The following is a 16886-nucleotide window of genomic DNA, read 5'->3' as shown; positions in this document are numbered from 1 at the left end:
AGAGGGAGAAGCAGTCCCCCGTGGGGAGCCCAGTGTGGGACTTGATCCCAGGATCACCACCTGAGCCAAAGGTAGATGCTCAACCACTGAGCCACCCAGGTGTTCCACCCTCCCCCCCTTTTTTTAAGATTTCTTTATTTTTATTTATTTGGGAGAGAGTGCAATTGATGGAAGGGGCAGAGGGAGATGAAGGAAACAGACTCTGCTGAGTGTGAAGTGAAGCCAGACAAAGGTCTCAATCTCACAACTTTGATACTATGACCTAAGCCTAAATCAGGAATTGAACACTTAACTGACTGAGCCACCCAGGTGCCACTTGATGGGGTCTTTAGGATTTTCTATATATAGTATCAGCAAATAGTGACAGTTTTACTTCTTCCTTATCAATTTGCATGCCTTTTACTTCTTTTTGTTGTTTGAACTGTGGCTAGGACTTCCACTACTATGTAGAATAGAAGTGGTGAGAGTAAATGTCCTTGTCTTGTTCCTGACCTTAGAGGAAGTGCTTTCAGTTTTTCGCCATTGAGTATGTTAGCTGTGGGTTTTTCTTTTATGGTTCTTATTATGTTGAGGTACATTCTCTCTAAACCCACCTTGTTGAGAGGAAAACCCACCTTGTTGAGAGGATCCCAATTTTAAACTGGGTAGAAGATCTGTACCCACACCTCACAAGGAAGATATAATACAGATAGCAAATAAGCATATGAAAGGATATTCAACATTTTTTTGCCATGAGGTGTTCTTAGTGGTAGTTTATCACTGCAAAAGAGTAAAAGTATGACTGTCATTGAATTGAGACTTAGATGATTCAGTGACTCTATGCAACATAACACTGTTAGGTATTAAAAAGAAGAAGGAAAAAAAAAAAAAAGAAGGCATCTTCTTGAAAGAAGAAAGAAAGAAAACTGCCAACCAAGAATACCTGGCAAAGTTGTCCTTCAGAATTGAAAGAGAGATAGAGTTTTCCAGATAAAGAAAAGCTAAAGGAGTTCATTACCACCAGACTGGCCTTACAAGGAATGTTAAAGGGACTTCTTTAAGGTGAAATAAAGGAGCACTAATTAGTAACAGGAAAACATCGGAAAATATAAATCTCATTGGTAGACATAAATAGGTAGTAACAATAAGCATAATCTAATGTTGCAAAGGTGTTGTGTTAATCATATAAAGCTTGTGTGAAGGTTAAAAGACAAAAGCAATGTTGACTGTAACAATAATAATTTGTTAATGGATATAAAAGATAAAAAGATGTAAATTCTGACATCAAAGATGTAAGATTTAGGGGCTGGGTTTAAAGTTGTAGAACTTTAGAATGCATCCAAACTGAAGTTATCAACTTAAGATACATTGTTATAAAAAGAAGGAAGCTTGGGGATCCCTGGGTGGCTCAGCGGTTTAGCGCCTGCCTTTGGCCCAGGGCACGATTCTGGAGACCCAGGATCGAGTCCCATGTCAGGCTCCCGGTATGGAGCCTGCTTCTCCCTCTGCCTGTGTCTCTGCCTCTCTCTCTCTCTAAGTCTATCATGAATAAATAAATAAAATCTTTAAAAAAGAAATAAAGAAACACTTGCAAAGAACTGAAATACCAAAAAAATTTTTTTAAAAAAGGGGGAAGCTTTTATGTGGAATGACCCCCAAGATCTTAAGTAGGAAAAAAAAAAAAAGCAAGATCCCATTGTCTGGGTAAAATGAACAAAGGAATCTGCACATGTAAGTACTTGTATAATCATTGACAGTATTTGTGAGAATGCCCAACAGAACAGGTAAAAATGATTCCTTCTGGGATAGGTCGAATTTGACCTTTTTGAACTCTTCTAACATATTCATGTATTGACTTTTCAAAAAAAAAATCTTAAAAAATTTTAGGTACCTAATAAAAGTGAGCAATATTTTATACTTAGAAATGGAAACTTCACTTTCCTTCAATTTTGATTGGAAAAGAACCTCAGAATCTTCTCCTAAGTTAAGCAAATACAAAGTGGGTATTTATTTTCATTAAGTTAATCTTAAATAATTACCTGGAATATAGGCTTATGTGTTCTGGTTGGGTAATAAAAATTGGGTTGTCAGATCTGATTTCTCTTTAGGGGAGATCAAAAAGATGGGGAAGGACACTGTACAAGTAAGAGAAATGCTTGGATAGCTGTGAACGGATGTCCTTTGGAATCTGATGAGGGTGGGATTTTTTTTTTCCCCAGAGATGTATTTTGAGAACCTATGTATACTAGATAACAAGAGAAAAGGCTGAAAAAATTATTTTCCTGAGAGATTTTTGAGATTCTAGATGTGAGCAGTGTTGTTTCAGGGGCAGAAGGGCCTTTTCAGAATTCAACTCCAGTCATGTCATCCCCTCCTTAAAGACTTCATTGCTTTTTTGACAGATAAAATTCTCTAACTGACCTATGTCCTTACATGGTCTTGCCATTTACCACACTTACCAAAAATGTCTTGCTTTCTTACCTCCAGCCTCATTGGTCTTATTTCTTCCTATATTCTCTGCTGGTATAAGGCCTTCATTTATACTGTTCCTTCTGTCTTGAATACTCTTCCCTCTCTCTTCTTCACCTCTTACTTCTTCCTTCAGATCACAGCTCAAGGAACATTTCTTCTGAAAAATATCTTCCCAATTCTTATTAGGCCAAGTTTCTTCTTATGAGCTTTCTACCCTCTAAGTGCCTCTCTACCTAGTTCTGGTGGTGGTGGCAATGTTATATCTATTTGTTGCTCATCTGATACCTATCTCCCTCACTAGATTATGAGCACAATTGAAGGCAAGAACCATGCTTATTTTTACATTATCTCAGCACCTATGATGATTCTTGGCACTTAATAAGCCCTCGGTAAATCTTGTTGAACACGTACGATTGAGTAAATATGTGGGGAAGGCATAGGTGCTGCTGTCAAGGCAGTTCCAGTCTAATGTGAAGATAGTAGCCGGAATTCAAAATGAGTGGTGTGCTAACTCTCTTAGAGATAGAAGTACAATTTTTAAAAGGGGGAGATATAGATTAATGAAATCCGAAAGTGTAGGAACCACCACTGTAGATCCTGAGAATTTTTAAAATTTCTTTTTATTTTTTTAATTTCTGCCAAAGATCAGAGGATCTTTAAAAAAAAATTTTTTTTTTAACTTGGGGATCCCTGGGTGGCTCAGCGGTTTAGCGTCTGCCTTCAGCCGAGGGCATGATCCTGGAGTCCTGGGATCGAGTCCTGGGATTGAGTCCCACATCAGGCTCCCTACAGGGAGCCTGCTTCTCCCTCTGCCTGTGTCTCTGCCTCTCTCTCTCTCTCTCTCTCTCTGTCTGTGTCTCTCATGAATAAATAAATAAAATCTTAAAAAAATTTTTTTTTTTAAAACTTGATCTGCTGGCATATAGGAATTCTGAGAGAGAAGATAATATGATCTGAAGTGTAATTTGGAAATTTTCCCCTGGCAGCAATGTGGAAGATGGATTGTACCATACTAAGTCCAGAGGCAGGGATATATATAAAACATTATTTCATTAGTCCTGGTGAGAGATGAGGACCTGAATTTAGTTGGAAGATATAGGGAAGAAAGAAGAGATAAGAAGTGGAAGATATAAAAATGGTAGAATCTATTGGATTTAATAGCAGATTTAATTTTTTTAAAGTATTTATTTAAGAGAGAGAGCATGCACAAGTGGTGGTGGGGGAAGTGAGGGCAGAGAGAGAGAGGGTGAAACAGACTCCCCGCTGAGCAGGGAGCCCGATGCAGGGAGTCAATCCCAGGACCTTGCGATCATGACCTGAGCGGAAGGCAGACGCTTAACTGACTGAGGCTCTCAGGTTCCCCTTAATGGCAGATTTAATATGTGTGAAGGAGAGGATTTAGGTGACTGGGTGATGCCATTAATCAGAGTTAGGACTCGTAGGAGAAGTTGAATTAAATTTATGGATAAAGGGATTGAGTTACATTTGGGGTGTTTTCTACAAAGTAGCATAGCATTGTAGCTTTGATTTTTTTTTTTTTTTCTTTTTATGCCTAAAGTTCTTAGCACTTCTTGAAACTTTGTCTTCCCTTGACTTCCGTATTTCCTGGTTTTCCTCCTACCTCACTGGGCATTATTCAATTTCCAGTGCTGGCTCCTCCATCTGACCTCCTAATGTGGGTAATGCTAAGAATTAGTCCTGGATTCTTTTGATTTTGTGCTGTTACTTTTTCTCCCAGTGATTTAATACAGTCTCATTTCTTTAAATACCTTTTATACACTGTCAACCTCTCTCTAGCCTTTCTCTTGAATTCTCCAGACTAGTAGACCCAACTGCTTACTGGATATTCCTACTTACGTGTCTCAGAAGCATCTGAAATATAACAAGTCTGACAAAACTATTCTCTTCCCTCCCACACCTGTTTCTACCATAGTCTTCCCATGATGGTAAATGGCAATCTATTCAGATGCTCAGGTGAAAAAACAACAACAACAACAACCTAGGACTCTGAAATATAAATGAGTTTAATACCATCAAGTACATCTCAGGTGAATGTCCCTAAAATTATTGCACGGAAGAGTCCTATTTGGAAAGCCCTTCTTTATACTTAGATTAAAGAGGAATTCATTTATCTTGTTTTCTAGTGCCTCCATAATTTCCTTTTCTTTAAATATTTTTAAATTTATTTTTTAATTGAAATATAGTTGGCACACAAGTTTCAGGTGTACAACACAGTGACTCAATAAGTCTATACAATTTTCTCTGCTCTCCACAAGTGTAGCCCCCCATCTGTTACCATGTAGCACTATTACAATACCATTGACTATATTCCCTATGCTGTACCTTTTACTCCTGTGACCCTTTTCTTTTTTTTTAATTAAAGTATAGTTGGCATGCAATATTATTCTAGTTTCAGGTGTGCAGCATGGTGATTTGACAATTCTATGCAGAATGCTCACTGTGATAAGTGTAGTTACAATCTGTCACCATACAGAGTTATTACAATATTATTGCTATATTCCCTATGCTGTACTTTTCATTCTCATGACTTATTTTATAACTGGAAGTTTGTACCTCTTAATCCCCTTCCCTTGCTTTTCCTATTGCCCACTCCCCTCCCCTCTGGCAATCACCAGTTTGTTCTCTGTATTTATGAGTCTGTTTCTGTTGTTTTGTTTTGTTTTTAGATTCTACATATGAGTGAAACCATGTGATATTTGTTTTTCTCTGACTTATTTCACTTAGCATAACACCTTTTATGTCTATCTATTTTGTCATGAATGGCAGGATTTCATTCTTTTTAATGGCTGAGTAATATTCTAGTCCATGGTATAAGCACATGTCTGTGTATAGTGCATATGGTATATGCCATTATATATATTATGCATATACACACAATGGAGTATTATATATGTTAAGTATAATTAAATATATATGTAACATATATATGTTTATATGTTATACACACACATACACGTGATATCATTATCCATTTATTTATCAGTGGACATTTGGGTTACTTTCATATCTTGGTCTTTGTAAATAATGCTGCAGTGAATACAGAGGTATCTATCTTTTTGACTTAGTGTTTCCATTTTCTTCAGGTAAATATGCAGAAGTGGAATTACTGGATCATATGGTATTTTTATTTTTTATTTTTAGTACTTTGAAGAACTTCCATACTGTTTTTCAGAGTGGTGCATGAATTTATATCCCACCAACAGTGCATAAGGGTTCCCTTTTCTCTATACCCTCACCAACACTTGTTATTTCTTGTCTTTTTTATTTCAACCATTCTGACTGGTGTGAAGTGATATCTCATTGTGTTTTTCATTTGTATTCCTCTAGTGATTAGTGATGTTGATCATGTGTCTGTTGGCCACTTGTATGTCATTAAAAAAATGTTTATTCAGGTACTCTGCCTATAAATATATATGTGTATATATATATATATATATTTTATTTGAGAGAGAGGAAAAGAGAGAGGGAGGAGCAGAGGAAGAAGGAAGACTCCATGCTGAGCTCAGACCCTGAGATCATGACCTGAGCCAAGAGCAAGAGTTGGACACAACCTACTGAGCCACCCATGCACCCCATTCATTTATTTATTTTTCAAAAGATTTATTTACTGGAGAGAGAGTCCAAACAGGGGGAGGGGCAGAGGGAGAGAGAAAATCTCAAGCAGGCTCCACGCCCAGTGCAGTGCCTGACTCAGGGCTACATCTTAGGACCCTGTGACCCAAGCCAAAGCCAAGAGTCGGCTGCTTAACCAACTGAGCCACCCAGGTGTCCCTATATCAGATTGTATATTTTCTTTTTTGGCGGGGGTGAATTGACATAATTTCCTTTCCTGATTGTTAAATCTTTTGTCCAATTGATGTTGAAGTTATCCCTATGTACGATGTAGTAAATGAATCTAATTGTAACATTATTTGTAATGGCATATATTGGAAATTATGTATAATTTAATTAAATCGAGGAGATTAATGGAACAAACACATATGATAGATATCTGAGAATCAACCTTGATTTCTTTCCTTCCCTTCTTCCCTCTTCCTCACATTTATCAAGTGCTGTTGGTTCTATCTATAGCTACATCTCACCATCGCCATTCTGCTCTTGCCCAAGTCACCATTTCTTGCTTTATCTCCCTTCTACCCTTCTTGACTCCCTTAAATCTCTATAGAGGTGCTAATGTTTTTTTCTTTTTTTTAACACATAAGTCAGAGCATATCACAGACCTAATTTCAAAAACTCCAATGGCTTTCTATGAAACTTAATATAAAAACTAGACTCTTGCCTAAGGCCTAGTTATCTGTCCATCTTTTCAGCTTCATCTCCTATTTTAGTATATGTGCTTGCCAAAGCGAGCACTCCGCTTCATCTCCTACCTCTCTGCCCCTTGCTCAGAAACTGCCGTTAAGTTCTTTCCTGCCTTGTAGATTTTGCACTTTGCCTAGAAGGCTCTTCTCTATGGCTATTACACTCTACCATTTAAGTCTTAGTTTATTTATTTTTTATTTTTATTTAAATTCAGTTATCCAACATATAAGTACATCATTAGTTTCAGATATAGAATTCAATAATTCATCAGTCACATATAACACCCAGTGCTTATCATATCACATGCCCTCTTTAATGCACATCTCCCAATTCCCATCCCCCACTCGGCTCTCCTCCAGCAACTCTCAGTTTGTTTCCTATGATTTGTCTTCCTCTCTGATGACTTCCCATTCAGTTTTCCTTCCTTTTTTCTATGATTCTCTGTGCCGTTTCTTATGTTCTACACATGAGTGAAACCATGTGATAATTGTCTTTCTCTGACTGACTTATTTCGTTCAGCAGAATTCCCTCCATTCCATCCATGTTGATGTAAATGGTAAGATATCATCTCTTCTAATGGCTAAATAATATTCCACTGTATATATACAACACATCTTCTTTGTCTATTCATCTGTCAATGGACATCTCGGCTCTTTCTATAGTTTGCTGTTGTGGATATTGCTGCTATAAACATTGGGATTCAGGTGCCCTTCAGAACATTACATTTTTTTTAAAAAGGTTTTATTTATTTATTCATGAGAGACACAAAAAGAAACAGAGAGAGAGGCAGAGACACAGGCAGAGAGAGAAGCAATCTCCATGCAAGGAGCCCAATGTGGGACTCGATCCCTGATCCCGGGTTCAACCATTGAGCCATCCAGGTGTCCCAGTATCATTACATTTGTATCTTTGGGGTAAATACCTAGTAGTGCAATCGCTGGGTTGTAGGGTAGCTCTATTTTTGACTTCTTGAGGAACCTCCGTACCGTTTTACAAGTGGCTGTACCAGTTCACATTCCCACCAACGGTGTTAAGGTTCCCCTTTCTCTGCATCCTCACCAACATTTATTGTTTCCTGACTTGTTAATTTTAGCCATTCTGACTGATAAGACGTGGTATCTCATTGTGGTTTTGACTTGTATTTCCCTGATGCTAAGTGATATTGAGCATTTTTTCATGTGTCTGTTGGCCATTTGTATGTCTTCTTTGGAGAAATGTCTGTTCGTGTCTTTTGCCTATTTCTTGCCCGAATCATTTGTTTTTTGGGTATGGAGTTTGATAAGTTCTTTATAGATTTTGAATACTAGCCCTTCACCTGATATGACATTTGCAAGTATCTTCTCCCATTCTGTAGGTTGTCTTTTAGTTTTGTTGACCATTTCCTTTGCTGTGCAGAAGCTTTTTATCTTGATGAAGTTCCAATAGTTCATTTCTGCTTTTGTTTCCCTGGCCTTTGAGGATGTGTCTAATCTAATAAGAAGTTGCTGGGGCTGAGGTCAGAGAGATTATTGCCTGTGTTCTATTCTAGGATTTCAGTGGATTCCTGTCTCACATTTGGGTCTTTCATCCATTTTGAATCTATTTTTGTGTATGGTATAAGAAAGCAGTTTCTTTCTTTCAGTTTCATTTTTCTGCATGTGGGTGTCCAATTTTCCCAGCACCATTTCTTGAGGAGATTGTCCTTTTTCCAGTGGATAGTCTTTCCTGCTTTGTCAAAGATATGTGTTTTTCCATTTATTTGTATTTTCCTCAATTTCTTTCATAAGTGTTCTGTGGTTTTTAGAGTACAGATCCTTCACCTCTTTGCTTAGGTTTATTCCTAGGTATCTTACATTTTTTGGCGCAATTGTAGATGGAATCAACTCCTTAATTTCTCTTTCTTCTGTCTCATTGTTGGTGTATAGAAATGCAACTGGATTCTGTGCATGAATTATATACTGCTACGTTGCTGAATTACTGTATGAGTTCTAGCAGTTTTGGGGTGGAGTCTTTTGGGTTTTCCACATAGAGTATCATGTCATCTGTGAAGAGTGAGAGTTTGACTTCTTTGCCGATTTGGGTGTCTTTTATTCTTTTTGTTGTCTGATTGCTGAGGCTAGGACTTCTAGTACTATGTTGAATAACAGTGGTGAGAGTGGGCATCCCTGTCATGTTCTTGACCTTAGGGGAAAAGCTCTCAGTTTTTCCCCATTAAGAATGGTTTTCTGTGGAGGGTCCTGTCCCACTGATTCTCAGGTGCCTGCCAGGTACAGTTTCACTGCCCCTTGCCAGGGGGCTGGGCTCCATGGAAGCTGCTTTGGGTTGCTCTGTGTGGCTTTTGTTCCCTGAAGGCTTTCTGTGCCACTTTAGAGGATGGGAAAAACCCCAGTAAAAATGGCTGTGCCCCAGTCTCCAACTCTGGAGCTGAATAATCATGGCCCCCCTCTTCAGTGCACCCTCAGAGAAAAGCAGTTAATCGCGTTTGTGTGTGCCAAATTCTACAGACTCATGAAGTGTGCACCTGTGCCAACCTTCCCTGGGGAGGGAGGAGGGTCACCATGGTTTTCCGTCTTCCTGGGCCCCTGCTTGGAGAGCAGTTCCCCGATTGTGCCACAGTTTGAGGTTTATGGCAAGACAGCTGAGAGCCCACTCCTGGATTCGCTGATTGCAGCTAGCTTCCCCGTTCCAATGCTTGGGAACTCGGCAGCACTCAGGCACCCCCATTCTGTGACCTTGGGGATCCTGAGACCACACTGTCCCACCTAGGCTTCTTTCCCACTTGGCCCCCTGAGTACCTTTCAGGCAGGGATGCCCCTCACAGGGGCAGGCTTCTAAAAGTTCTCCTTTTGCACTCCACTGCTATATTACTCTCTGGTAGCTGGCTTCCTGAGGCTCCCTTCTCCCTCAGTTTATCTTCTGGTATATCCCCTCAGATACACTTCTCTGCACCTCCTACCTCACAAAAAGTGGTCACTTTTCTATTTGTAGAATTGCAGCAAATCTTTTCTTAGATCTTTAGTTGAATTCATAGATGTTCAGAATGATTTGATAGGTATCTAGTTGAATTCAAGGGACCAGATGAAATGAGAGTCCCCTGCTCTTCCACCATCGTCCCTCTAAGTCTTAGTTTAAATTCCTCTCTGAAGAGGCTGCATCTGGCTCTACAATTTAATGGGGTTTTTTTTCTTTAAGATTTTATTTATTTATTCGAGAGAGAGAGAGAGCGAGAGCAGCAGCAGAGACACAGGCAGAGGGAGAAGCAGGCTCCGTGCAGGGAGCCCGATGTGGGACGGATCATGCCCTGGGCTGAAGACAGTGCTAAACTTCTGAGCCACTGGGGCTGCCCACAATTTAATGTTTTATTAAATTCTTCCTCTAGTCACTCTATACATCTCCCTGTTTTAATTTCTTTATAGTGCTTATCAGCATAAGAAAAAAATTTTCCCTCTTTCTCTCCCTTCCACTCTTCTTTCTTTCCTTCCTTCCTCCTTCCCTGTCCCCATTCCTCCTTTTTTCTGTCCTCTCTCCTTTGTTTACTTGTGTTTCTAATTCTAATCCAGATTGTAAGTGTAATCAGAGAAGGAATTTTGTCCTTCTTGTTTACTTTCATATCCCTACTCCTACAGCCCTGGCATATTACACATACACTGTGACTATGAATAAACTTGTCTATTTCTATGGATTTGTCTTTATCTGTCTATGATATCAAATAAGGTGATCCAGTTACTTTTCATAACAAAATAGTGATTAAGCATTACATTTAAAGTGTTCAAATATAGAATATGTGAAAAAAAGAACAGACATTTTCTCCAAAGAAGGGGGAGGGAAAAAATAATAACATATGCTTCATTTTGCCATTTTGCTCGAATTTGTTTTTCTTTTTAGGCAGATTGAAATAGTAAGCAGAACGGTGAGTGGGTAAAGTCCTAGAAAGCTACAGGAGGAGCAGGAAAGAGAGGGAGTACTGAACTAAATAAAGTGAAAATAATAGGATGGGTGTAGTTTAGCAAAAGTTAGATCACCTCATATTACATGCCAGTACTCGACTCTTGGTTTTCTGGACTAATAGGACAGAAAAGAACTATGAACAAATCCAAAGCAAGAGGGTAATTTAGAAAATTATTATTTGGTTTTAGAATTCAGCCAGAAGTACATGAACCACAGATGTTTACTACCCCTCCCAGGACCAACTCATTTTCAGCAGCTCAGATGCAACAACTGACTATAAATGAAGTAAGTAGAACAAAGCTACCCTGGTATCACCTTGCTCAATCTCCATAACTAGCTTTACACATTTTGCTCAGGATTTTAAATTAAAAGAGCTTCTGGTAAAAAAAAAAAAAAAAAAAAAAAATTATTCTGGAGAAAAGTTCTTGTTCAGTCTGAAATGCCTGTTTGTGTAGTTTTGCTTCTTTGTCTATTTCCCATCCTCTAACTAGGCTTGTTCATCCTTAGAGACTCAGCCTAAGTTCTGTGAAGATCTGCCCACGATTCAGTCCAGTTGAGTTTTTTCCTACTGAAATTTCTATAACTGCTATTGTTTGCTTAGTAATTATTCCTGAACATGTGTCTTGCCTCTTTAATTGGATTATAAGCTCTCTAGACGTTACAGAATATGTGTATCATTTATTTTTTTGGATTGTAAAGCATTCCTGGCCCAGTTGTGTACAAATGGAGGGTGTTAAAAGTGAATGAAAACAGGTTATTTGGGCCCTATTCACTTATCCTTTCTCAAAGTGGAGAACTTAACAGCCCTTCAGGATGAGCTTTGGTCTTTCTACATATACGTCATTAAGGACATTTTGCTTTTTATTTCTGTCATTAATTTAAAAAGTGATGGGAAAGTCACTTTTGATTTGCACATGAAATACTATGTTTTTCAGAATGAAGACATATTCTGTGAGTCATTTTTGTTATGAGTAACTTAGAACATTTGTGGATAGTCTATTTCTGGGTAAAATAGTTCAAAATAAGATTTTGGTAATGCATGAGTGATACATATTTAAAACCAAAAATAAAATATCTTTTTGAATGTTTGCCTTTGTAGTAAATTCATTCATTCGAATTGTTTTCTCTCAAGGCCCAAAAATGTGAGGGCATTGCCAGCTTTGAGTTTATCCTGCAAAAGAAAAGAAAAGGTTTTATTTTATTTTATCTTATTTTATTTTAAATTTTATTTATTTATTCATGAGAGACAGAGAGAGAGGCAGAAACACAGGCAGAGGGAGGAGAAGCAGGCTCCATGCAGAGAGCCTGATGCGGGACTCTATTCCAGGACTCTGGGATCACGCCCTGAGCCAAAGGCAGATAGATGCTCAACTGCTGAGCCACCCAGACATCCCACGTTTTATTTTAAAGCATTATTTAATGATTATTTCAAAATACTTTACTGAATGTCTTTATCAGTTTTTTTTATGATTTTACTTATTTTTTATGAAGATTTTACTTATTTATTCATGAGAGACAGAGAGGGAGAGAGGCAGAGACATAGGCAAAGGGAGAAGCAGTTCTCCCTGCGAGGAACTCGATGCAGGACTCATCACAGAATCCCAGGGTCATGACCTGAGCCAAAGGCAGATGCTCAACCACTGAGTCACCCAGGCACTCCAAGATTTTACTTACTTATTTGAGAGAGACAGAGATAGTTACACAGATACTGAGAGAGAGCATGAGCGGGGATGAGAGGAAAAAGCACACTCTGCTGAGCATGGAGCATGATGAGGGACTTGATCCCAGCACCCTGGGATTATGACCTGAGCTGGAGGCAGACAGTTAATGGACTGAGCCACCCCTTTTATCAGGTTTTTAAAAGATGAATTTCCCAATGGGAGAGAAAAATATGAGCAGGTTAAACAATGAATCTCTTGACTCCTGTTTTGCCTCACTATTTAAAATCTAAGTTTGAAACTTGGTCATGGGAAGAAAGGAGAATTATAGGGGGGTGAATCCTCTTAGGAAAAATGACCTTCTTAGAAACCTCTGTAGGACTCTGTAATGGGTTTCAAGGACTATTTATTTATTTATTTATTTATTTAATTTTATTTTTTTCAAGGACTATTTAGGGGCAAATACAGTTGACCCTTGAACAACAGGAGTTTGAATGGCACAGGTCGGCTTACATGTGGATCTTTTTTCAGTATATATATTGGAAATTTTTTTTTCTTTTTAGGATTTTATTTTTTTCTTTTTAAGATTTTGTTTATCCATTCATGAGAGACACAGAAAGAGAGAGAGGCAGAGACACACAGGCAGAGGGAGAAGCAGGCTCCATGCAGGGAGCCCGATGCGGGACTTGATCCCGAAACTCCAGGATCAGGCCCCCCGGCCGAAGGCAGGCGCCAAACTGCTGAGCCACCCAGGCGTCCCTGGAAATTTTTTTTGTGGTTTGTGACAATTTGAAAAAAAAATCACAAACTGTGGAGCCTAGAATTACTGAAGAAGTTGTAAAATGTTAGTATTATTGTAAGAATACAGTGTATAATAGATGTAAGGTATGAAATATATGTTAATCAACTATTTATGTTATTGGTAAGGCTTTTTTAGTTAACAGCAGGCTATTGGTAGTTAAGTTTTTAGGTAACCAAAGGTTATATGTGGATTTCGATATTGGGGTCAGTGCCCCTAACTCTGTGTTGTTCAAAGGTCAACTGCATAGAGAAAAGGTACAGTTTAAGTCTGCGAGACAGGAGAGCTGGAAATAGTGCCCAGAAGTCATCCTGATATCCTTCAGTTTCTACACATATGTGTGGTTCCTTCACATGGCACTGAATAAAAGGTAAGCTCTTTTGGCACAAGAGAAGTGATAGATGAAGCATATCAGAATATGGTACAAATATGTATATTTATAGATTTCAGATGAAAGAGGACTGACAAAATTCTCCTTACTTTCTTCCTAGTTATAGACCAGGTCAACCCCACAGAAAGAACTGTGAGTTAAAGGGATAACTTAATTGATATATATCCAGCTTGCAAAGGGCAAGCATGTAGCTCAGAGTAGAAGGAAACATGTATGAGGTTATGTAACATCTGTGGATATGAATACATCTCCATGTATCTTGGCCACTTCAGAGTTCTTACACAGTCTGCGAGAGTGGGTGATTTGAGGCAGGGACCTCTTACTCAGGATTCTTCCCTGGTATACACTTGGGCCATCCTCCTCTAAAGGAAGACTTAGAAATGACTATTGCTATTCTGACAAACTATTTGCTTTACTTTTAAAAATAGGTTGGTACCAATTATTGCTTGAAGAAAATATATTTTGGTGTGTTGGTTTGGGGTTAGGTCCATGTGCTATAATCTAATGGTTAATATTGCCTTTGGCAAATCACCCAACACCCAAATCTTGTTTTCTTCCTGTGCATCTACATGATGGAATGCTTCTGCCTGTTTACCTCCCAGTGTTGTTTTCATCATCAAATGGGTTTATTTCATTTAAAAAAATTTTTTAGTGAAATTTACCTTCATATGGCTTAAAATTCAAAGAGTATAAAATGGATGCTTCCTTTCACTACTACCACCCAACCAGTACTTTTTCCTTCTAGCGTTATCAATTTCTTGTCTGTTTTTCCAGATACTTTATGCATATATAAGCAAATATTTATTTTAGATATATAGATTTTTTTTCACAGATGGATAGTATATTATATACAAATGGAAGTACACTATATGCATTGTTTTATAACTTGTTTTTTAAACTTAATTTTTCTTGGAAATTGATTTTTAATTTCTTATGGCTATATACATTCCATTGTATGGATATATTATTTATTTATCCCCTGTAGATTGTTTTCAGTCTTTTATTATAAACAATTTTACAGTGAGTAACTTCGAACAGAATGTCCTGAATTTGTGACAGTGTAAAATTTTCATGGAAGAGTTTTTTAGAACTTTGACCTTAAAAGTCATAAGCACATAAAATTAAATAACTAGAGGTATAAAATAATAATAATTGCTATTCCATTAAAGGTTTAATCAGTATACTTAGGGTAATTTAGTTTTAGTTTGATTTTGGTTAACTTCATAGAAAGTTTTTCATTTTTAATGTTTGTTGTAAAAAGAAAAAGTGAAAAAAATCTTACTACAGCTTCCTACTTTAAATAAATAAACATTTAACAATCCAATACTCTTAGTACTTTAAAGATGGGTAAGTGGCAAAGGAGAAACTTCCTATATAAAGCAGCCTGAAGTTTCTGTTAATAATTTGCAATCAGAAAAAAAAAATTGCAATCAGTATACATAGAATGGACTCTTCTTGGAATCAGTTACTGTGCTTCGTGCCTACTGAGAAGAGTTGATGAGATATATCCTTAATGATTCAAGCGGAGAGTAAGAGTCCAAGGGAGCTTGGATTCTAGTTTAGAAGAAAGCCGGGAATTATGCAAAAGGGTTATTGACTGAGACTTAAAAAAAAAAAAAAAAAAAAAGATTTTATTTAGAGAGAGAGAGAGCACACATGAGCCTGAGGAGGAGCTGAGGCAGAGGGAGAAGCAGACTCTCCCACTGAGCAGAGAGCCCAATGAAGGGCTCAATCTCAGGACCTCTGGGTCATGACCTCAGCCGAAGGCAGATGCTTAACTGACTGAGCCCCATAACTGAGACTTTTGTAAGATTTGTTAAGAGTTTATATGTCCCTGTGTCTTCATCTTTGGCCACCCTTGACCTCAGTTGTGATTGGCAGTGAATCCCTTAGGAAGAACTTATTTCATTGTGGGGTAGGGATGGGATGAGAGGGGGATGACAAAGGAGAGGGGAGTGAGGACACAGATTATCATTTTAAACTCATCTTGGTTCATAAGCCTATGGGGTAGAATGGGCAGTGGCAGCATTGTAGTACATTTTAATATCAGTTACCCACCCTAAAAGTCAAATGCCAAAAGAAAAAAATCCAGTTACATGAGAGTTCTGGTTCCTTGAGTCCTTGTTAATCAAGACTTTAGTCTCCATATCCAAATAACCAGAATCATTACAATTTTTGAGATTGGTAGATTTGTTACAGAAATGTTAAAGGAGAACCTTGGAAATTTTTCTTGTTCATAACATACAAACATAAATATATGATTATCATATGCTTCTTTAGTTTTCATTTTTGGCCTTATGAATTTAGTTGTATTAGATTGACTTTCAGTTTTTAAAAAATAATTAAAAAAATTTAATTCCAGCGTAGTTAACATACAATGTTATATTAGTTTTAGATGTACAATGTAGTGATTTGGTTGTTCTACTCAGTGCTCTCAAGATAAGTGTACTCTTAATCCCCATCACCTATTTCATGCCCCGCCCCCAACCTCTCCTCTGGTAGCCATCTACTTTGTTCTGTATGGTTAAGAGTTTTTCGGTTTGTGTCTTTTTCCACCTTTACTTGTTTTATTTCTTAAATTCCACATATGCATGAAATTATAAGGTATTTGTCTTTCTTTGACATTTTTCACTTAACATTATACTCTCTAGCTCCATCAGCATCATAGCAAGTGGCAAAGATTTCATTCTTTTTTATGGCTGAGTAATATTCTGTTATATGTATATATGTATATATATGTATATAAATCACATCTTTCTTTGCCCTTTAATAGTTCCACTATTTCTAGTAACAATTCTAGGAATATCAAGCTTAATGCTTCCCTTGTTCTTTGTTGTCACATATCAAAGTACTCTGAAACTAAAGAATTAGAGTGGGAAAACTCAGGAAGAAGAACATGAAGTAAAAGGCATATACCTTTGTTTCTGCATCAAATTCTTCTATGGACTCTATCAATTTCCCAGGTTTCAGCTCTCCTAGTGGAAAGGGGTAATCTGTTCCCAAAATGACTTTATCCTGAAAAAAAATTTAACTGTAACTTTATGGAGCATCAAAGAACCTCCTGTAAATACAATTATATTTACTTATTACAAATGCTCCTATGATAAAATAACTAATTCCTTCCATTTAATAGAAATACACTGATCTAAAATGTTAGATTTAATGGATTCAAAACATATTCTGACATTTTCTCCAGCAGGTGTCACTACTGGTGTTGCAAATGAACCTCCCCATACTCCTGTTTTTGAATAACTGAAATACCTATATGAGAAGCAAGCATTTATTTCATAAAACATGTTGATATCTTCAGATGAAATTAAGGATTCTATATTTCTTA

At 37.6% G+C, this 16886-nt stretch overlaps 1 protein-coding gene and 1 long non-coding RNA gene across 4 annotated transcripts in view; one reads left to right on the top strand and one right to left on the bottom strand.

Annotated features, from left to right (window-relative positions):
- The window catches only part of LOC140611912 (uncharacterized), a 92676-nt gene that overhangs the window by 6207 nt on the left and 69583 nt on the right, over nt 1-16886 (top strand). For 2 of the 3 annotated variants that reach the window (XR_012013229.1, XR_012013228.1), the window contains exon 3: nt 10890-10986. This is a non-coding gene — a long non-coding RNA (uncharacterized lncRNA). Of the gene's footprint in view, nt 1-10889; nt 11790-16886 lie in introns of those variants that run through there. The other variant, XR_012013227.1, reaches the window with a different exon arrangement.
- ACMSD (aminocarboxymuconate semialdehyde decarboxylase) overlaps nt 11548-16886 on the bottom strand; it is a 66485-nt gene continuing 61146 nt past the window's right edge. The window contains exons 9-10 of the mRNA XM_072789006.1: nt 16466-16564; nt 11548-11872 (exon numbers count right to left, since the gene is read on the bottom strand). Coding sequence (XP_072645107.1) covers nt 11810-11872; nt 16466-16564 — 162 coding nt within the window. The 3' untranslated portion in view covers nt 11548-11809. The remainder of the gene's footprint in view (nt 11873-16465; nt 16565-16886) is intronic.

This window comes from Canis lupus, chromosome 20, assembly GCF_048164855.1.
Source record: "Canis lupus baileyi chromosome 20, mCanLup2.hap1, whole genome shotgun sequence".
NCBI lineage: Eukaryota > Metazoa > Chordata > Mammalia > Carnivora > Canidae > Canis > Canis lupus.
This window is presented reverse-complemented; position numbering and strand designations above follow the sequence as displayed.